The sequence below is a fragment of the Petaurus breviceps genome, unplaced genomic scaffold (assembly GCF_028583685.1).
Source record: "Petaurus breviceps papuanus isolate PSGF00001 unplaced genomic scaffold, PetGlider_PUasm1.0 91023, whole genome shotgun sequence".
Classification (NCBI taxonomy): domain Eukaryota; kingdom Metazoa; phylum Chordata; class Mammalia; order Diprotodontia; family Petauridae; genus Petaurus; species Petaurus breviceps.
The window spans coordinates 4,996,887-5,020,019 of NW_027187398.1; the positions used below are offsets into that span (position 1 = coordinate 4,996,887).

General features: G+C 38.5%; 1 protein-coding gene and 1 pseudogene across 4 annotated transcripts in view; one reads left to right on the plus strand and one right to left on the minus strand.

The window, feature by feature from the left end:
- ACACA (acetyl-CoA carboxylase alpha) overlaps positions 1-23,133 on the minus strand; it is a 253,387-nt gene that overhangs the window by 170,885 nt on the left and 59,369 nt on the right. For all 4 annotated transcript variants that reach the window (XM_069078145.1, XM_069078144.1, XM_069078143.1 and 1 more), the window contains 9 exons: positions 20,687-20,796; positions 15,891-15,972; positions 13,872-13,970; positions 12,486-12,592; positions 10,232-10,342; positions 9,349-9,558; positions 7,983-8,153; positions 4,492-4,653; positions 4,073-4,236 (listed from right to left, as the gene is read on the minus strand). In XM_069078145.1, the coding sequence (XP_068934246.1) occupies positions 4,073-4,236; positions 4,492-4,653; positions 7,983-8,153; positions 9,349-9,558; positions 10,232-10,342; positions 12,486-12,592; positions 13,872-13,970; positions 15,891-15,972; positions 20,687-20,796 (1,216 nt within the window). The remainder of the gene's footprint in view (positions 1-4,072; positions 4,237-4,491; positions 4,654-7,982; positions 8,154-9,348; positions 9,559-10,231; positions 10,343-12,485; positions 12,593-13,871; positions 13,971-15,890; positions 15,973-20,686; positions 20,797-23,133) is intronic.
- LOC138153758 (large ribosomal subunit protein uL15 pseudogene) lies at positions 14,611-15,152 on the plus strand (annotated as a pseudogene).

Here is a 23,133-nt window from a genome sequence, read left to right on the forward strand (position 1 = left end):
ACACACACACACACACACACACACACACACACACACACACACACACAGTTCACTCCCTAATTAACGATCATTCTCCTTAGAGCAAAGTGTTCAGCACCTTCATATATTTGAACTATGCCATTCACCATGAGCAATAGCCATATTTTCCCCATTTCCCCCAAAGAAGTTTTTTGGTGGGGGTTTTTTTTAATGTAACTTTTTATTTTTCCCTTTAAAATTAATATTTCTTTTCTCTCCCTCATATCTCCCCCACCACTGAAGGGAGGGGAGAAAAAAGAAAAAAAAACCCTAGTAATAATGCAGTCAGCAAAATAAATTCCAGCATAAGCAACGTCCAAAACTATGTTCCATTCTGCATCTTAACTCCATCGCTTCTTTGTCAGAAGTGGTTAGCTAAGTGCATCATTGCTCCTCTGGAATCACAGCTGGTCACTGAATGTATCAGATGGATGGATCAGACTTCATCATTATGAAGTCTTTCAAAGGTGTGTTTCTTTACAATGTGTTTTACTGTATAAATTATTTGACTGATTCTGTTCACTACATTCTGCAACAGTTCTTATCTATCTCCCCAGGTTCCTTTTCTTTGAAAGCATCCCTTTCATCATTTCTTGGTACACCAATAGTTTTTTGAAAACCATTTTGATTGTCCTTGACTTTCTCTGTCAGTCTCTTCTTGAAGAATACCACTTTCGTATTCATTCTGTTACCTGCTCTTCTATAAATTAACTTTTTTAATAAATCTAAGCTGACTTGATGGGTTTCTGTGCATCCACATCTTGTCTTTTTGGCAATTTCAACTTTTACCTTTTACCTAATGACTTCTCTTTGCAACCTAAGGATTTCACTCTTGAAAATTCCCCCATCATCTCCAAGCTAACCTCAACACATGATTTTAGTCCTTGAGATCCTGCCTATCCTTTGAAATCTAGGATGTAAATCAGGCCAAGTTCAGCTCCCTCTTCCTTCACTATTATATATGCTAAAATGAAGTGGTCCCCTTTAGTCACGTTCCTCATCATTCCCACTCCAAAATCAGTGAAAATCAGGTCCATAATGGAGTCACAGGATCAGATTTAGTGCTGGAAAGGACCCTAAGGGGTCACATGGTCTAACTTCTGTATTTTACAGATGAGGAAAACATGGCCCAGAGAAATTAACGGGTAGTAAATACCAGAACCAGGATTTGAACCAAGATTCTGGCTACAAATCCACCACTCTAGTATACAACTACATCCATCATTAATCATCCATCTTTTAAAGAATTGAATTATCAAATCAAACCAAGAAATTACTAGCTTCTAAGCTTCTGGGAGAAAGATACTCTCTCAGATGTTCAGATAACTAAAGTTAACACTATAGCATGCATCAGCATGACAGATATATATTCTGTTTCCTGAGTTCCTTATCTATTACCTCCTTCAGTCCAGGCAACCTAGAGTACACTCTAAAGATATCACCTTCTGTTTGGGTTGCCACAGATTTTCACACAAATATTCTCCACCAACATTTCCCAGTCTGGCCCTGAGTTTTATAACATACAGATATCTACTCAATATTTGATATCATTCCATCCCCTTTTCCCACATCCAGTCTCCTCCCTAACCACTGAATAATGTATACTGTTAACAGTGCCCAATTCCAGTTATAGATCCTATCCTACAAATCACCAGAATACTCATTATGTCAAATTTACTCCTTTGTGCCCCAGTACAGCTCACTTCCTATTCATACTGTGTGCAAGACTGTACAGACATCTGGAGCCACGGGGGCTACTACTGCTGGCTGTTTTCCTAGATTCTGTCTCCCATGCATTTCTGGGTGTTTCTACTGACACTATACACTGTTATTATTGTATGATATTTAGCCTGGTGTGTGTGTGTATGTGTGTACCTATAGGTATAAATATACAAGCATTTTCAACCTTCCTTTTACCTGTAAGTTTAAAGTCCTTTCAAACATGTTTTTGAAAAATACTTCTATTTGGGGCGGCTAGGTGGCATAGTGAATAGAGCACCAGCCCTGGAATCAGGAGGACCTGAGTTCAAATCCAGCCTCAGACACTAACCACTTGCTAGCCTTATGACTTTGGGCAAGTCACTTAACCCCAATTACGCTGACTTCCCCCTTCCAAAAAAAAAGCAAAAAAATTTTACTGACGTCTTCTAAAATTGTATCATAGTCATTTCTAGAACATGAATGCTCCCTTAACCCCATCCCAAAAGAACTCTCTTGTAACCAAAAACAATAAAACTACCTGACATAATGACTGCATGGATGCAACATTCTGCCCTAATAGTATATTGCCTTCCCGCCATGAGAGAAGACGTATGTTATATTGTCTGTGCTCTGGAAACACTAGTTTTTTAATTACTCAAATTTCGTTTTCCTTTTAGTAATCTTTCCATTAACACTGTTATAGTAATATTAAGTACATTCTTCTTTGGGCTCAATTTATTTCACTCTATCCAATCATACAATTCTTCCCATGTTTTTTCTGAATTCATATAAGCATAATAATATTCCATTACACTCATATCCTAGAGTTTTCTGCAGCTGGTAACACAATAGATAGAGCCTTGGGCCTGGTGTCAAAAATTCAAATTTTTGCTGAATTCAAATCCAGCATACCATGTTTCCCCGATAATAAGACACTGTCTTATTATTTTTTTTTGGAAAGAAAAACACCAGAGGGCTTATTTTCAGGGGAGGGCTTATGTTGTCTTGCCTCAGCTCTCCTACGCGGCACTGCTCTCAATGGCGCCAGCAAGCAAATCACTGGGGAAGAACAGGATGACGCGCTCACTGCTGCAGCTCAGATTGGATGCAGCTCAGAGCGTGGCGTGCATTTTCACCCGGACGGTGCATACAGAGGGTACCGTAATGTAGCGTGTAGCGCAGGGGATCACCTTCACTACAGTAGCAATCTCAATAGGGCTTATTTTCGGGGGAGGGCTTATTTTAGAGGAATCTTACACAGTAAGGGGAGGGCTTATTTTCGGGATAGGTCTTATTATCGGGGAAACACGGTAGCTGTCTAACTTTGGGCAAGTCACTTAATTTCTATTTGCCTCAATTTCCTCAACTCTAAAACAGGGTTAATAATAAGCATCTACCTCCCAGGCTTGTCCTGACAATACTAATTCATTTCTACCAACCCATGTTATTAGGTTTATGATACTCCCAGAAAATATACTCCCTATCAGCCTTATTAGGGAAGGTGCAAAGCTCACCCAACATTCCATCTTAAGCTGTAGTTCAGAAATATTTGTTGTTGTTGTTTGGTAATTTCAGTCATATTCACCTCTTCATGGCTCCATTAGGAGTTTTCACAGCAAAACTAGTGGAGTGGTTTGCCATTTCCTACTCCAGCTCATTTTACAGATGAGGAAACTCAGGAGTGTAAACAGGGTTAAATGACTTGCCTAAAATCAGATAGCTAGTAAATGTCTGAGGTCAAATTTGAACTCATGAAGATGAGTCTCCCTAACTTCACGCCCAGCACTCTATCCACTGTACCACATAGAAAAATGGGCTACATATCCAACCAATCACATGCCATATAATCTAGAAAATATGCATTCTTCATCCCTTTTGTTTTAACTGCTAGGTCCTCACGTCTTTTGAACAGTCATTTGGAAAGCCAATTGTAGCCTGAGGATTGGTGCTACACATACAGTCTGATCAGTAAAGAGGCCTTTCAGTGAGTAACCTGACTACTGAATCCCTTTCTATTTGGGCTTGCGCCCAGATACAATCATTCAAGACAGTGCTGAATACCATCAATGAGCATCTATCTCCCCATTTTTTATGATGTCTCACTCAATATCGGTAACCCAGAGCTCTACTGGAATTCAGATGCTCTGAGTATATGCATGAAACACCTTAGTGAAAGAGAACCATCCAGGCTACAAAAGTATGGCACCAGTAAACATAGCCTTTAGAGCACCCAAAGAATCCAGTTTTTGCATATACAATAGTTCTGACCTGACCCCACAACTTTGTAGTATTAACACTCAAAAATCAAGAGATGTTTTATTTCACGAATACAGTCAAGCACCTGAATACTTACGAAATAGCTTCCTCTCGATTTTCTCCCCAGGAGAAGCAGTGACCAAACTGAGAATCTGCAAACTCATGAAGTCCACCAGCAGCAGCAACACTGAAATAGCCCCAGACATTCTTATTGCTACGGAAATTCAATTCCTGGACTGTTCCTGAGCTGGGCTTAAAACCCTGTTAGAAAATGGTGAATATAAAAGAAATCTTAATACATTCCTAGGAAGAAATTTTCTTATAAGTTTGGTGTCTTGAGAAGCAGCCCTGGAAGATCTATACAGAAGATCTATACAAAGGGCCAGGAAGCAGGTCTTCACATAAGTATGACCAGGTGGGACTCACTTACAATGATCTAAACCTCTCTATGTCTTCCCCACCAGAGTAAAATTTATATATCTGAATAGTGTGCTTCGATAAGCTTTCTTTAGTTACCTCATCAGGATTCTCACTAGTGATCCGAGCAGCAATGACATGACCCCTTGGGCAAGGGACGTGAGCGGAGTTTTCAAAATCAATCGGGACGTCTCCCCAGGGTGAGACTCCATACATCATTCGAATATCCTTGATTCTGTACAGAGGAATGCCCATGGCAATCTGAAGGAGAACAAGTCACATGTGTGTCAGATCACTCACGATTGGTTTCTCTGTAAACTTAGAAGTTATCACACTATTCACACAGCTCTTCCATCCACCCTCATCGTTCCTATAAAACTCTCTTCCTTTTTCATGGGCTTAAATTCCACAAATGCTGAACATCAGTACTTACTCAAAATTACTCAAGGTAGATGTGGCATCACTACATTTAATAATTTCCCCTATTTTATCCGGTTACTACAGAAAGAAATTAATTAGTATTGAGTCTCTCTGTGTAACTGTGAACTCTCAGAGTTCCTCTAGTAACCCAAATGCCCACTGACATATCACAAAAGTGAACTGAAGAGACACCACTGCTTCTTTCTTGAGGTCAAAACGTTATTCCAAACTAATTATAATGTATATAAAAACACAGATTATAATTATATTTAAAAAGTATGTATGAGAAAATAATTTTAAGAATCAAAAGAAGATATACTCTATATATGTTTGGTTATAAAACAGGTTAAAAATAAGGAAAAAAAGCAAGACAAAAGACAAAGCACATGACTATACGACACTCCCAGCAGGCACCAGGGAAGTCCTCAGAAACTGACCAGGTAAATCCCTCAGAACCCTAGGTATACCATCACTTCTCTCAATCCCACAAACCACAGTGAAGGAGATAAAAGTTTACTCCCTTTTCAACTCTAGATGCTGTAGAACACATTTTGAAGGACAAGAAGATATAAAGAAGGGAACACTGAACATGGAGTCAGAGTCCCAGATAATTAGCTTCCTAGCTAAGGTAACTTATGGCCATGTCATCTCTACTTTCTGAGCCTTGGTTTTCTCAGACAAAAAATGAAAATATTACTCCTCCCTACTCCCTTTCTCACAGAGGTACTGTGGGAGGAGAGTGCTTTGAAAACCAAATTTGAGAATGTAAGTTATTGTTACTGTCTGGGTACAAGTAGCACCTAGCTCCTTCATTAGTTGTTGCAGCCTTCTCTAGGACATCTAAGTAATTAAGAGGCAATACTATCGGGAATAGAGTAGAATCAGGAGATAAATTTACAAAATAGCCACCAAAAATGTAAAGTAAAATAGAAAAAAAAAGAACTCAGAGGAAAGCAACAACCAACCATGACTTCAGAGAGGTGACCAAACAGGGATGCATAACAAGACATGCTTGGACAGATTAATGTGCTAAACAGTTTTGCTACTAGAGATGGCTGGGACGGGGACGGAGAGTTAGAGAGTTGTAGCAAATGCAACAACAATGAAAAGCACATAAATAAAGCACTTAAAAATACAGAGAAGAGTCAGATTTATGGAGAAGGGAAGAATTTATAACCAAACAAGAGATAGAGAGCATTACAAAATGCAAAATGGATAACTTTGATTACGTTACACTAAAATGAAATTGGATTACATTAAACTGAAAAGTTTTTATGTAAATAAAGCCAATGTAACCAAGATTAAGAGGGGAAGTGGAAAACTGGGAAAGAATTTTTACAACCATGGTCTCTTGATAATGGTCTAATTTCTAAAATCTACAGAGAACTGAGTCGAATTTATAATACAAGTCATTCCCCAATTGATAAATGGTCAAAGGATATGAATAGGCAGTTTTTAGAGGAAGAAATTAAAGTTATCTATAAGCATATTGAAAAAATGCTCTAAATCACTACTGATCATGGAAATGCAAATCATAACAACCCTGAGGTACCACATCTCACCAGCCAGATTGGCTAAGAAGACAAAACAGGAAAATGATAAATGCTGGAGAGGATGTGGAAAAACTGAAACCCTAATGCATTGTTGGTGGAGTTGTGAACTGATCCAACCATTCTGGAGAGCAATTTGGAACTATGCCCAAAAGGCTACAAAAAAGTACATACCCTTTGTCCTAGCAATACCACTTCTAGGACTGTATCCCAAACAGATCATACCAGATCATACAAGTGGGGAAAAGACATATATGTACAAAAATATTTATAGCAGCTCTTTTTGTGGTGGCAAAGCATTGGAAATCAAGGGGATGCCCATCAATTGGGGAATGGCTAAACAAGTTGTGGTATATGAATGTAATGGAATACTACTGTGCTATATGAAATGAGGAGAAGATGGACTTCATAATAACCCGGAGAGAGTGATGCTGAGTGAGAGCAGAACCAGGAGAACTTTGTACACAATTACAGACACATCGTATCTGTGATGACTAACTTTGATAGACTGGGCTCCTCTCAGCAATGCAAGGTTAGACAACTCTAAAAGACTCATGATAGAAAGGGCTATCCACATCCAGAGAAATAACTACAGTCTGAATGCAGATTGAAGCAAACTACTTGCTCTCTCTCTTTTTTGTTTTGTTTCATTCCTTCTTTCTTGTTGTTTATTCCATTGTTTATAATTCTTCTTTATAATTTAACTAAAGTTTAATGTGAAGATACTTGTAGAATCTATACAGGATTGCATGCCACCATGGAGAGTAAGGGGGGGTTGAAGAGGGAGGAGCAGAAAATTTGGAACTTAGGGGATTGTGGAAGTGAATGTTGCAAACTAAAAGTAAATAAATAAATACATAATTTTTTAAAAATACATAGAAGAAAAATTCAAGAGACACAAAACTGGGTAATTTCATTACTACTATCTTAAATTTAAAAGACATTTCCCTTTAAAACAAACTGTGCATAACTGAAGTTCACAGCTTCATATGCAATCCTTTTGTTCGTCCTTGTACACTGAAATGTTTACTTGCTGATGATTAAGTTCATAATAAAAAAGAATATTTAAATTAAAAAATATTTTCCAGGAGTCATTCTCCAAGTCTCAGGAATATAGAAGTGCTATATGTGTTATCCTATCAGAAACTACTCAGGCTACCTGTGCATTCTGACATGCAACCAAGGCAGCAGATCAAACAAGGAATACCCAGAGGGTTACTGATTCCAAACATAAGGAGACTTCTTTCAGTAAGAGCTTTCCATATATTACACAACAATCAAATGTAAATCATTTTGTCTTCATGCCTTCTCAAACTGGGGACCTGACTTATGGAATCATCCCTAAGAAATACAAATCTAATTCTTAGGTGGCTAGCTCTGGTATTTAAAGCTTTCCTTATGTTTCTTGTCTTATTAGGAAAAATAAGTCACCCATGTATTACATACAAAGAGCACGAGGCATGAATCACAAAATTACACAACAGAACTGAACACAACAAGAGATTCTAATTAACAGAAGCTTCTTTCCTATCAGACACTGGTAAAGCCAGTTCTTCAGTTATCGCTCACATTCCCAGCCTCCCCAGAAGACTCCTCAAGCCCAGGAGCACTGGGACTCACCTGGAGTTGTGCCGCTGGAAGGTTGACATCAGCCACCATCTCTGTACAAGGATGCTCCACCTGCAGCCTCGGATTCAGCTCCAAGAAGTAGAAGCTGCCATCCTGGCTGTAGAGGTACTCCACAGTCCCAGCACTGACATAACCTACCATCTTGGCAAGTTTCACAGCACACTAAAGGACAAAGTCATGATGAGCAAGTTCAAGAACGCTATCATATCCAAAATCCAGTCCTTGTCTGCTGCCTCTCACTAACTCAAAAACTCAATACTTCCAGTCATACAAGGGGCTCAAAGACTTCTAGCTATAGGAGGGCAAATTTTTTTTCACCACTCTGACCATAACACAGAATCTAAAGCTCAAGAAGGGCAGAGAAATTATTTATTTTGTTCACGATTTTACAACAGAAAGCTGACATACCCTACACATTCTTATGTAAGGGCAAAGCACAATAGACAGTATAGGTAAACCCATCAAAGCACTATTTATCTGGCTTGTTTGGAATCCAGAGAAAGGGAGAACGTAACTTATCTACTAAAAGAGAATGAGTGCCAATTCACTACATCAGACTTTTCAAACTTTCCAATCTGTGGTATTTTGCTTTCCATGGACTTCTGAAATGAAGTTTTCCTGATTTTTAAAAAATGGAAATTATATATCTTAAACATGCTTAGAAAACTGTCAAAGAAGGTGGTCATTGAGCTAAACTCTAGAATGCACTCGTAAATGTTTTCCAAGTCTCAGCATATTCACAGGAATTTAAATATAAAATTTTAACCTGGAAGGTCCCAGCTCAAGTAGCTATTCTGGAAGACAGGACTGCCTTTCTAGCATAATACTCAGACAGACAAGAGCTTTTGGGGTGGGTACTTCCTCCACAAATGGAAATCACAACTCCTCCTTTGCCATGGATAAAAAGTTAACCTGTGGCCAACAAGAGAATAATCATCCCATGCTTATCTAAGCTTGTCTCTGAACAACAGACATACAATCTGCTGTCAGGTTCCCATAGACTTAGCATATCTTAAAAAATATAAGGAACAACACTAAATACGGTTAGAGTACGTCTTCCTTTTCATCTGTCTTCCCCCAGTCAAAGGAACACAGTGTTATGGAGCATCAATACATTTTTAGACAAAGGCATTTGTTCAATGGGTGAATTGTAAAAAGAATAACAAAGTTTTAATACTCTATTTTTTACTTCTCAAACACAGGATGAAGCACCTCTAGATCTAGCTCCAGTGAATGAAGTTCTGATATTCTGTGCACATTTACCCATGGGGATGGTGTCCTCACCTCCTACCCACCTAGATACACATAGTCACTCGTGAGCACATGCACACACATGCACACACATGAACATACTCACCTGTTCCATATGCTCAAATACCACTGGAGTTGCAATAGTGGCAGGAGCCTCTTCTATGATCTTCTGGTGTCTTCGCTGCACAGAGCAGTCACGACCAAACAAGGAGATTGCATTGCCATACTGATCTGCTAAGATCTGCACTTCCAAGTGACGAGACTGTTTGGCTAGTCTCATCACAAAGATAGGAGAGCCAGGGACTTCAGCTTGAACCTACAACAGAGAAGGAAATGAGTAATACTCGACTCTCCTACATTTTTGCTGGAAATAGGACAGGACAGGAGTTGTGATTTTGTTGGTATTGGGAACTCCCAGATGAGGAAATTCCCTCAACCAATGCACATTAGCACCTTCTCTGCAATTTATGGACTTAGAAAAGGTGTCTAAACCCTGAAGTTAAGTGATTTACCCAGTCACATGTTCCTGTGTCAGAGGCAAGGCCTAAACCAGATTTTCCCAGATTCCAAGTCAGTTCTTTATCATTACACCATGCTACCTCTCTAATAAAAACATTTTTGCTACCATGATAAAATTCTTCTTCTTATCTATCTTTAGTAGGCTGTATTCCCAGCTATATTATCCAATAAATCAAAAGGAATATAAGACAAACATTCATGCATGCTGTAAGAAGAGAAGAATACAATGTGGAAAATGAGCCAAGTCCCATAGCCACTCTCAAAGTCAAAACCAAGGTCCTGGTCCCTGTAGGCCAAATGTGGGCTCTCTTTCCTGTGACTATTGGTTGCCCTGACAGACCACTTTATGCTTTTCCAAAATCTTTTCATGCATCCTTACATTATTTCTAGTTACTTTTAACTATCTAAGCCTTTAATAACAAATGTCTTTGAAATATACTAACCCAAGCCAAGAACTAAGTGTACTCTACCTGTCTGAAGAGGTTAGGGAAGTCGTCAGCATTGTTCACCTTTCTGATTCCCTTCCCTCCTCCTCCTTCTGAGGCCTTGATCATAACAGGATAACCAACTTCCTCAGCTGCCTAGAAGGAGGAAAGAGAAAAAAAGAGAGGCTAAGGAAAACAGGTGGGAAGTATAAGCAAAGAGAGATAAGAGGGAAAATTATTCACAAGGCCACGAATTGTTCGAATGCACCAAGCTGTTAGTCAAATCCAGCATCCTACTATCACAAAGATAGGTGTGACCTAAATTAATCTCAATTCTTATATAGCTAGAAATTTTTCTACATTCAACTGTGATGAGATGCAGAAAGATACTAAAATAAGGTGATATCGAGAATTAACTCAAAGAATTTACTAGCTTCATAGAACTCCAGTAATATTTACTCCAAACTCCTATAGCTCCTACTTTAAAGCACCATGATCACCTTATAGCACAAAAATAACAGCCAGCATTTATAAGGCACTTTAGGGTTTGCAAAGCACTTTACACATATTATCTCTTATGATCCCCACAACAACCCTAGGAAGTAGGTACTATTACTATCCCCACAGAAAAGAAAACCGAAGCAGGCAGAGAATAAGTGACTTGCCCAGGGTCACACAGCTAGGTAGTATGTGAGGCAGAATCTAACTCAGGTCTTCCTGACCTCAGGTCCCGCAGTGTATTCACTGTGTCATCCAGCTGCTTCAAGAACTAAATTATCAAAGGGATTCAACTACACATTACATTTAATAAGACATGAAAGTAAATTCATTTTAGGAAAACTTCACACTTACATTTAACCTAGAAGGTAAAAGGTTCAAGTAGACAACTAGATGTTCAACCTATTCTTTATTATTTGAATTTCATCCCAAAAGTGATTTTAATATTTTCTTTTATAAAAAATTAACATTTCGAGTAGAAATGGAACTACCATAATATATTTCTCTTTTCTGTAGTCATTTGCAAAAAAAAAAACCCAGCAGTTCCTTCATATTATAGATTTTTTATTTCAACAAGGACTGAAATTAAAAAGGGGTTTCTGATTAACACTCAGTTAACCAAAATATTAAACTTGGCCTCTATTCTGCACCCCACTCGCACCCAGCATTTCCTAAGTATTCCAAACATTTGACTATACTATATTTTACTAAATATCTACAAAATACTCAACTATACTCTATCCACAAAACCTAAAACTGCCACCAGAAATCAGCTGTTCATCTCTTTACACTTTGAGGATAAAGACCAGTCAAAGCATGGGTGTAGACAAAAGGAATAATAATAAAAAGATGGTAAACGGAGAGAGAAAACAGAAGCAGACAGTTATGACTGAGCCTCCTGCTGCTGCTGTTAAGGTGACCAGGATGGGGTAGAAGTTGAGCTGTACAGCTACTAGCTGGACTTGACTGGGAATCAATGAGCAATGCTTTAAAAAAAAAAAAAAAGTCCTAAACTGTGAAGAAGAAAGATCATCATCGGGGCGCCCAGGTGGCTCAGCAAGTAAGAGCACCGGCTCCAGTGTCAGGATGACCTGGAGATCGAATCCCGGACTCAGACACTTAGCACCCACCCAGAAACACCTGACCGTGTAACCTTGAGCAAGTTACTTAACCCCGACTGCTTAATCATCCAAATGAAAGACCCTTTTTTGTCAAGGACAACAAAGCAAGACAATTCAGTATATAGTCTTTCTAAATGAGGTAAGAATGTTAATTCCTTTTATTAAGCCACAGCATGGCTAATGTGAAAAATAGGAAGGTGGTTTAAGAATTCAGTTTTCTACTTAGATCTAGTACCATACAAATAAAATGAGTCTATGTCTTTGAGAGAAATGATATATTATTCCAAATTAGCATAGTGGGTAAGCTTATTAATACAGCCACTTCGATTACCTAAGACTAGGACGGAAATAAACTTAGGACAAGTATGAAGTAGTAGTAGTTCACTGGTTACCCCAAATCCATAGTTACTCATCTAGGAAATAGTGTTACCTATAGATAAGCTATTAGTTTCAAAAATAATTTTAACTACTTACATATACAGAAGGCTATTTCTGCACTGTACCCCTGAGAACTCACTCCCCTCTCATCTACTATGATGTGAATGTGCCCAGCCAGCCACAAGAAAGCAGCCTGACCTTGGTGCTAGCTTGTGCATTCTAAGAGCATCCCCAAAGCCCCAGCTGCCTGAGCCTATTCCCAGAGAGCAGAAATGTACCATTCCCCGGAGTTTGCAACCTACCTGCAACCCAGCATCTACGTCCTTCACATAACCTTTCTCATACAGATCCTGGGGAACATTCAAAATGCGCTTTGAAAAATCATTCTCTTGCCAGTCCACACGAAGACCTGTAATAGATAAAAGTAACCATAGAGTCAATGCAAAAGCATATCATCTCTAACAAATTAGTCTTGGACAATTCTCTGTCAGACCTTCTCCAAAATGCTCTACTATACAAAGAATAACAATATGGGGTTCCAGCTTATAAGAAATCAAAACTATGTTCTGTCCTTGGAGTTAGTGATCTTCAATCACAGCAAATAATGCTGAAGAACACAGGTCAACATAGAGGACAACTCCACCAAAAGTCTATAACTTGACAACTTGGTTTCCTACTTCATAAAAGGTTCGATAAGATACGAAGTTACCTTTAAAAATACATAAACACACAAAACAAAAGCATGGGAGAGTTCTCACAGCAACTCAGCAGGCAAATACCTTCTCCTTGTGCGTTTAGGCCTGTTCCTGGGGCAGAGTTCTGGGGAATAATTCAATCTTTATGGGCCCTTGGAAATGGAAATAGCGATTTTATTGGCCTCAACAGAGCCATGATTCCATGCTCCCTGAATGTTCCTGTATTCAACAGTCACACAGGGAGCACTACAGTCTCTCTCAATTCAAACAAGAACAAATTCAACCTTTTCTTTTAAACTTTGGCTATCTGACCCAGTAGGCCTAGGGAGGATATAACAGTCCCCCAAGAGAGCCTGGATAAACACACTCAGAATCTACCTGAATACAAAACTAAAAGGGAAGCTTATATTGTTATCAATGATATGCCATTCTATAAAAGATTTTGTAAGAACAAATCATTTTAAAAACATATTGATCTTTTTTTTTACATAAAAAGCAACTGAATGGTGGAGTGGCTTCAAGCAGGAAGAGCAGAACTCCAATAAATTGTAAGATGACATGAAGGAAAACACAGGGAGGCAAAAAGCGAGTTAAATGGTATCCTGCCTTACTAAATTGGTCTCAGGGTTATTCAGGGGTCCAGATCCCTTCTAGGGCAGGCCCCAAAGTCTAAGATTCCCCACCCCTCCCAGTTCATTCCAATTCACTTTGAAATAGGCACAGCAAATCTAGAACCAACCCACTTTTCCCAGGGTTATGAAAAATGGAGCTGCCCCAAGGTCACTCCAGATCATAATAGAGCATTTAGGCATTCAAGGTTCCAGACTTTTGGAATTAGTCAAGAATCAGTCACAGATGTTGAAATATGCCACCATTAACCAACTCACTGTCAGACAAAACCAGTAGATATAAAGCATAGCTTGAAGTTCCTTAACCACCTAGCACCCCAATGAACCACCCTGAACCCCAAGATACAAACACAGTTAATCTTACCACTTCCACTCCAGGGAAGAGTTGGGATACCTGCAGTTTGAGCTACTATAGAAGAGGCGATCTTATCCCCCAGAGCCCACATGGCTTGGCTTGGAGGGCCTAAAGACAAAGGAATGAAGGAGAGAATAAACCTGACTTGCTTAAAGACATCATAACTATACATTTTCAGGCCCAAATTAACAAATGTCTATGAAGACTTCTCTGAACATTTTAAAACCAACACTGAAGTTTTCAATGGAATCTAAAACAATGACTTCCAAAGCAACTATGATCAAAGATCATCTCTCTCTTTGATGAGGTTCAATGTGGAAAGTTACAAAAGCACAATGTGGATAGTCTTCACAGGCAGTGTGGTATAGAGAAGAGAGCACTGTGAGTGTCAAAGCAAAAAGATCTGAACTCCAGTCCTAGCTCTAACACTAACTTAACTTTTCTGTGCCTCAATAATCTCACCTATAAATGGGAATACTGCTACTTCCATTAGCTACTTCAGAGTTGTGGGAAAAGTGCTTTGTCAATCTTAAAATGCTGTATAAATGTGAGTTGTTAAGTCATACAATCTTAGATATGCTCTCTGTCTCTAAGAGAGAAGAGAAACAGAAAGGAGATAATTATTTTCTACTAGGACAAGCCTTATTATGACTAAAAATGAATGAGTGAATGATTGAAAAAGCATTCATTAAGCATGTACTATGTGCCAGGCACTGCACTAAACCCCAAAGACAGAAATATTTTTTCCTAAAAAGAGAGTAAGTCCTCTTTTGCAGCGGCTTGCAAGATGCCTTCTCGACTAAGGAAGACACGGAAGCTCCGCGGGCACATCAGCCACGGCCACGGGCGCATCGGCAAGCACCGAAAGCACCCCGGAGGCCGCGGCAATGCAGGAGGGCTGCACCATCACCGGATCAACTTCGACAAATATCATCCAGGTTATTTTGGTAAAGTGGGTATGAGGCATTACCACTTGAAGAAAAACCAAAGCTACTGCCCAACTGTCAACCTTGATAAGCTGTGGACACTGGTCAGTGAGCAGACCAGGATTAATGCTGCCAAAAACAAGGAGGGCCTTGCCCCTATCATTGATGTTGTACGGTCGGGCTACTACAAAGTCCTAGGAAAAGGGAAACTCCCCAAGCAGCCAGTCATTGTGAAGGCGAAGTTCTTCAGCAGTCAAGCAGAGGAAAAAAATCAAGGGCGTCGGTGGAGCCTATGTCCTTGTGGCATAAACATCCAGCGTTAGCAAATAAAACATATGGCTTCATTGTTAAAAAAAAATAAAAAGAGAGTAAGAGAGACAGTTTCTGCCCTCAATGAGCTTACATTCTAATAGGGTAAGATAACCCATAAAAGGGAAAAGAAATCAGTGAGGGAAGTTTTTATCTTCACTGACTAATGGATCTCTATGGTATCCTAAATGTTCAACTTTTATTTTGGTTGTTGTTCAATTTGTTCAGTTCATCTGGGGCCATCTCCGATTATCCTAATCTATATCTTGCCACTGGACCCAGATGGTTCCAGACGAGAAAGTGAGGGCTGGTGACTTTGCACAGCCTTCCCCTCACTTAAATCCAATTTACCTGCAAGTTATGGCATCACCTTCCCAATATCATAGTCCTCTTCAAGAACAAAGGACAAACAACAAAGAACAACAAATGTATAACTGCCATCTCCACTTAAAGAAAGCCTAAGCTCACATTTTTCCCATGGTGAATGGCAGAGTCAAAGAATTCACAACATGAGACATAGGGTCAGCAATGTTTCAATCTAACCAGCACTTCCCAAGGTCAACCAAAGACACCTAGAGCATCAGACTTAGCTCCCATAAGGAATACTGGGCTTGAAAATAAAAATAAGGACTGAGGTGAGATATACATATCAAAGGAAAGTAATTTGCAGCAAGATCTCAGAGAAGAGGCACAGGAGAGAATGAAGGAAGAAAAAAATTACATCTATGGGGTATTAATTGGGGGATCCTGAAAAGATGAAACAGAAAGCAAGGTGGGACAAAAGTACACTTACCCATAAAGGCAATGCCATTCTTTAAGAGGAGTTCAGGAAGCTTGGGGTTTTCAGAAGCATGGCCCCATCCAGCCCACACTGCCTGCAGAGAAACAAAGTAGAATTCATTCTTTATAGTAACCCTAAAAACTTGCTCACACTGTCTTGCTCTCTATTAATGGCTGGCCTGAAGACATATGGCAAAGCAGACCACAGCAGCAGTTGGACATAAGCAAATGCTGAATGAATCTCTGTGCTCAACTCAATCTTCTAAAGGAAAAGAAATAAGCAGTTCATTGTAACAAAACCTTGGAAGAGATTACCATAATATACTGAGTATTAAAACTCTAGTTACCCTTGCTATTTTGGTTTTGGGGTGTTGTTTTTTTTTTGATTACTGAAACTGAAATACACAATAAGAAAAGAAAAAGAAATATTTTTTAAACTTAAATATTGAAACTTAAATACAAAATAAGAAAAAGAAAAAAGCATATCATGTACACAGCAGAACATAGAGAATTCAAAATATTTAGTAATAAATTTCCATTTCAAGAAGGCCTATATAATAAAAACTACACACTGTATTAAGAGTTGTCCATTTTTCTTTGCTTCCTTTGTTATTTTCTTTTGTCCTCGGCTGTACACTTTTTTACTTTGTTCTTTTTCCCCCTTCCTCCTCCCCCCAAAAGGCTACAATTAAGCATGGATATATTCGTATATAGTTATATAGAGATACATATATACACATACATATGTACAAATTCTACTTCTGATCTTTATTTTTGTTTGTGCATATCTCTTTACTTTCTATCCCTCCTAACTCTTCTACTTTACTTCAACCCGCTACCTTGTCCTCCAATTGCTTAACCCATACCCTCTCCAAGGATCCTCCCTTATCCCCCCCATTCCCATGAATCTAAACATCCTTCTATACCCCCCCCCAACCTATTCCTTCACCCCTCCCCTCTAAAAGCCCCTTCTCAGGGGCAGCTAGGTGGTGCAGTGAATAGAGCACTGGCCCTAGAGTCAGGAGGATGTGAGTTCAAATCCGGCCTCAGACACTTAACACTTACTAGCCATGTGACCTTGGGCAAGTCACTTAACCCCAACTGCCCTGCCCTCCCCTCTCTAAAAAAAGAAAGGCAAAAAAATAATTAAAAATAAAAATACCTTCCTTACCCTTCCAAGGATCCCTGCCTCATCCTCCCATTTCCATAAATCTAAACACCCTTCTATGCCTTCCCTTTAACCTATTCCCTCACCCTTCCCTCTAGAGATCCCTCTCCCTCCATCCCTTTAGCATTTTATTTCTTTCTGAATTTATAAGACTTTTATATTCTTCTAGATATACATATTTCTTCTTGAAACCATTCCCAATGAAAATAGGTTTCCAGAACTAACAGACCTGGCTCTCTCATCTAAAGACTCTGTGTCAGTTCTTCCTCTCACACTTCATTTGTATAAAATGATTAATTACTCTTTTTAGCTGTTCCTAAATGGTTTTACTTCTTAAAGTGATATCATACTCAGGTCTAACCTAATATTTTTTATGAACTACCCAATTACTAATAACAATCTTAGACATACGTTTTACATTTTACACAAAAAAGTTAAATAGTCTGTCCATCTTTATTGAGTACCTTAAAATTAGTCTTCAGTATGTGCCTTTTATATTTCTCTTGACCCTTGTATGCAAATATTCTACTACGTTCAGGTTTGGTTTTGTTTGTTTGGTTTTTTTTACACAAAGTCCTGAAAGGTTAAAGGTTCATTAAATGTCCTTTTTTTTTTTTCATTCAGGACTATGCTTAATTTTGCTGGGCATTATATTTTCAGCCAGAACTCTGGTTCTTTTACTCTTTGATACGTAGTGTTCCAAGACCTACAGTCCTTTAGTAACACCACTGCTAGGTTTTCTATGATTCTAATTGTGGCATCACCATATTTATATTTTTTTTCTTGTTGCTTGTAATATTTTATCATTAAGCTGAGGGGTTTCAGAATTTGACTATAACATTCCTGTGAGTTTACCTCTTTCATGTAGCAGTTAGTGAATTTTTTCTATTTCTACTTTCCCTTCTTGTTCTAATGCTTCAGGACAATTTCTTTTAATTATTTCTTATATTATTCTATGAAGATTCTTTTTTTTTATCATAGCTTGTAGGTAGTCCAATTATTCCTATGTTTTCTCTTCTTGATCTGTTCTCCATCTTATGAGATGTTTCACATTCTCTTCTATTTTTTTCATTCTTTATACTGTTTTATTAATTTCTTGATCTCTTAACTTTTCTGGTTTCCCCTTGCCCAATTCTGATTTTTAAGGAGTCATTTTCTTCCTTAAAATTCTGGATCTCCTCTTCTAATTGATTGACTTTTCACAATCTTTTTGGTTTTGTTTTGTTTTTTTTTAGTTTTTTCTCAATCTCTCTCATTTGATTTTTAAAGTCTTTTTTAAGTTTTTCTATTAATTCTTTTTGAGCAGGTGACCATCTGACATTACTCTTTGGGATAGAAGAGGGTTTCGTTACTTCAGCATCCCCCTGTGAAGATGAACCCCAGTCTTCTCTATTTCATAGTAACTCTCTATGGATGGATTCTTTCTCCTTTGCCTGTGTATTTTTTTAAATTAGTTTTTACAACACCTCTAATCCTGGAGTATATGGGAAATGGTGCCTCTGGCCTCAGACCTCCTTCAGTTCTCCCCTCTGGCCTGGAACTGGAACCAAGACCTCTAGCCTCCTGTAAGCGTCCACAACCAGTAGTGTCCTTATGCTACTGCTTCTACACTCACTGGACAATTGCTGGTTCCTTCTCATCCCACCACATGTTCCTTGTCAGCAGAAGTTCCCTCAATCTTCCCAGCTCAGACAACCAACACTTCTCTCACTGTCCTGAGGGTAAAAGTTCCTGTGGCTGGAGCCAAGGCAGTCTCCCAACCCAGCTAACCCCAGGGCTTGCCACTTGTTGTTTAAGCCAACCTAGGACTTATCCTGGAGGTGCTTACTCTTCACAGGAACCAAACCTCTTTCTGGGACTTTTCTTCATATCTTCAACTGTCCCAGAATGACCCCTATTCTGCCCCTACTCTTATTTATTTTTACTGCTTAATATTGGCCCTGAGGCACTATTTCATCTTTTTTGTGGGGGAAAAACTTGAGAGCTTGGAATTTTCTGACATATTCAGCCATCTTCCCAGAATCTTCATCTAACTTTGCTATTTGAAGAAAATTTATTTTCTACCCTTTCAACTAGGTCCTACACCAGATCTTTCAAGAAATGTCTTTCACAGACTCAAATATTATGCCCATTTAATTCCACTTTTATCTGTGTCTTTGTTTCTAGCTTTGTACCTGCCTATGATCCCATTGGTGCAGAAAACTCCAAGCTAGATCTTCCTCTACCTATGCAGAAGGGAACCTGCTCAACCACTTTTCTTGCAGTGCTTCCTGGGGAAATGGAGTGACACATTTGCCCTGATTCCAAAGTTACTTCTCAACAACATGTTCCCTTTCCCATGGCTGTTATATGACTGTGAGAATCCAGGGTTACACTGAAAATAGGTGTATTTTCAAATAAAAAATTTTATTTTTTAAAAAAATAAAAAAATTTACTTTTAAAAAAAGTAAAAAAATCTTAGGTGGCTCAGCGAATATAGCACCAGTCCTGGAGTCAGGAGGACCTCAGTTCAAATCCAGCATCAGACACCTGACACACTTACTAGCCATGTGACTTTGAGCAAGACACTTAATCTCAACTGCCCTCCAAAAATCAAAAAAATAAAAGAAATAAAGAAAGAAAATATATGTGTAAAGTGATTTGCAAACCTTAAAAGGCTGTAACTATTACCATCAGCTTGGGTTTTAATATAATGCCTCTAATGGCAATTAATTCTGTGGAATATGCTTCAACCAGCACACTTCTCTAGAGCCCGACCCTAAATTAAAGCCCACCCTCCACCACTGTGCCAGCTCCTCAGCAGAGTTCCTCACAAGACATCTCCAAGTAGTAACTGCATGATTATTAGAGGCTCAAAGCAGAGTAGAAAGAACGTTGGACTTGGAGAAAGAAAGACCAGAGTTCAAATCCAGCCTCTGATACTTAGTAGCAATGTGCTCACTGACAAGTAATGTAACCACTATGAGCCTCAGTGTCCTCGTCTATAAAACAGGGACACTGATACCAGTAATACCATGCATCACAAGGTTGTTATGAGGTTCCAATGAAATAATGTATGTAGAATAATACAAAGCACACTATGAATATTGGCTACTATCATCATTATTGCTATAGGTTAGCAATATGCTTTAGAACAATTGATTTCCCTTTGACCCCAACACGGTGATATCATTTCAGTTCTCTTCAAGAACAAAGGACAACCAACATGCTTTACGGTGTTTGTACTTAACCACCCGAAGTTGCTCTGGCTCAAAGGTTCTAGGACTCTTAAAAATTTTGCTTTAAAAAGTTTACTCACCTCCCTGGGGTGATATAAGTTTGCTATTAACTAAAGGCAGGAGACAGACGAGTGAGACTGTCAAAATCCTTTACAGACCCTTTATGTTTCTTTGCATGCTGATCTCATTTTGACTCATCTCACTCTCAGAATCATTCTCCCTTTTCCTTTCTTCCTTAATTACTACCTATAACAGTAGATCAATAGAATTCAGGGCCTCCTATCATCTAAGATCCTTTTAATAATCAATGAAACAATTTCCTATCTTTGTTCTTCCCCTGTGACCTTCATGTCTGACACTATCATCCAAAGAGAAAGACCAGGTGGATTAATTCAGATTCAAAAGGACATTAACATCTCTTACTTGTACTGGGATCCTTTTAGCAATATCAAGAATTAGTTCCACATTTGCATAGTTGTTGTTGTTTGGTCCTCCAGGCACTGGAACATAGTGATCTGCCATCTTAATGTACTCTGAAAACATAAACAGAATAAGACAGAGAATGTATTTGCTTTCACTGAAAAATACAAAAATACCACCAAAAAAAAAAAAGTGTAATGAACAGAGATCGCCACCCCCGAAAAGCAAAACCACCAAAACAGGGTTCTTGTTAACTGAAATTCAACCTTCTCTCACTTATTTTCTTTACTGTTTAGGATGCCCAAGAGCATCCTATGTTCTCAAAACATTTTCACTGTGCAACCTCTGAGAATTCTCAGCATGGCATGGTAGATAGAGCTTACCTTGGAAGCAGGAAGACCCAAGTTCAAGTCCTGCCTCTGACACATACTACCTGTATAATGCTGGGCAAATAATCTCTCAGTGCACTGAGACTATAAGTTAGAGAAGAGATGCTGACCTATTTTGCTACAGGTCTAGTTTCTTTCCATATCCCTACACCCCTATGATCTATTTATCTGAAGGGGCAGCTAGATTGCTCAGTGGGTACAGCACTGGGTCTAGAGTCAGGAAGACCTCAGTTCATATTCGGTCTCACTTACTAGCTGTGTGACCCTGGGCAAGTCACTTAACCTCTGTTTGCCTTAATCCACTGGAGAAGGAAATGGCAAACCACTCCAAGTCCTCTGCCATAGCACTGGCATGCCATGGGCCATGGGTCACAAAGACACAAACATTACTGAACAACAACAGGATTATGCCAGTCAGCTTAAGAGTGACCAAATGTCAAATATAAGTACATCTATATCTGAGAGTTCCAGCATTAGTAACATCTCGGCATCTTATATTTTCACTTTAGAATTTCACTCATATAAGACTCTTGAAGAATAGGAAAAAAACCACACAGAAATGGCAAGTACTTTAGAGGGGGAAAAGTAAGATTTATTAGAAACTAGGAGTTGAATAAGCAGTAAATGTTGACTAGTGTCAGAAAAATGGGGAATATGGGTTTCTAGGAAAGGAATCACAGGGGTCTAGACTGGTACAAATTTAGGGTATTAGGTTAAAGATGATCGGTATTACCAGGAAGGATAAAGGAGGAAAAGCACACAAAGGTATGAAAGAAGAGGGGGTCAAATCATATAGAAAAGTTGCATTCTTTCCACCTTTTTTTTGTTTTCCCTTTATCTTCCTCCCTCTCTCTTAGTCTCCCTTCTCACTTTGCTTCCCTGTTTCTACCACAAGTAGCCATAATTTGGAATTAAGGAGTTTTATATATTTATTGATTAAAATTGTTTGCTTATTCTTTCAACAGGAGGCAAGTATTTCACACATATCAGATGGATAAAATCAGAGAGACAAAATTTAACACTAGCAGGACTACTGCCAGATACACAAATATTACATAAGTATAACTGTGGATTGCTGGAATATTTTTTGAATACTATCAGACAATAACAAAAAAAAATCACAAAAATAATCATACTCCCTGAACTAATAAACCAATTTTGGGTAATAGACCCTAAAAGTACAAAACATTTTTTAAAAAATTAACCGTTCAAAAGTATCTATAGCAGCATTATGTTCAATTACAAACACCTGAAAACAACCTGAATATTCAACAGTGTGCGAATGATTGAAGATAATTTTGTTATAGACCAACAGGGGAAGAAAAATTGCATCAATAATATCACAGATTTGAGGCATGAAAATACTGGAGTCCATCATACAATGGAATATTGACTATATTATCAGTAAAAATGATAAATGAGGAATATAAATAAATTTGAAAAGATTTTATGAAATAATGCAAAGCAATCAAAAGAGTTTTACACTGTCTCCAAAAATGAAGATAGGTACAAATACAATACAAAATTAATAGAAAGTAGAAGGTAGTGTAGAGCCATTAAAGGCATCTTGTATGGAGGAATTTATTTTGAGTGTGAATAAGTGCGTGAACATTCTTTAAAAAGAAAAAAACATAACTGTTTTATAAATTTCTTTTTTTTGCTTTTTGGAGGGCAGTTGGGATTAAGTGACTTACCCAAGGTCACACGACTAGTTTTTGTGTTAAGTGTCTGAGGCCAGATCTGAACTCAGGTCCTTCTAACTCCAGGACCAGTGCTCTATTTACTACGCCACCTAGTCACCCCTATAAATTTCTAAAGAAATCTAATGTGAGGTCAACTTAATTCATTTCAATAAGCATTTACTATATATTTTCATACTTAATTTAAATTACATTAATTTAATACAGGCTATGTTTCAAAATATCTTTTCTTTATTCAACACTCTTATGTTACCTGAAATTGTCTTAGGCCAGAGAGTCATACTGGAGGGAATGGGAGACTGGGCCAATTTGGATCTCTCTCTCTCTCTCTCTCTCTCTCTCTCTCTCTCTCTCTCTCTCT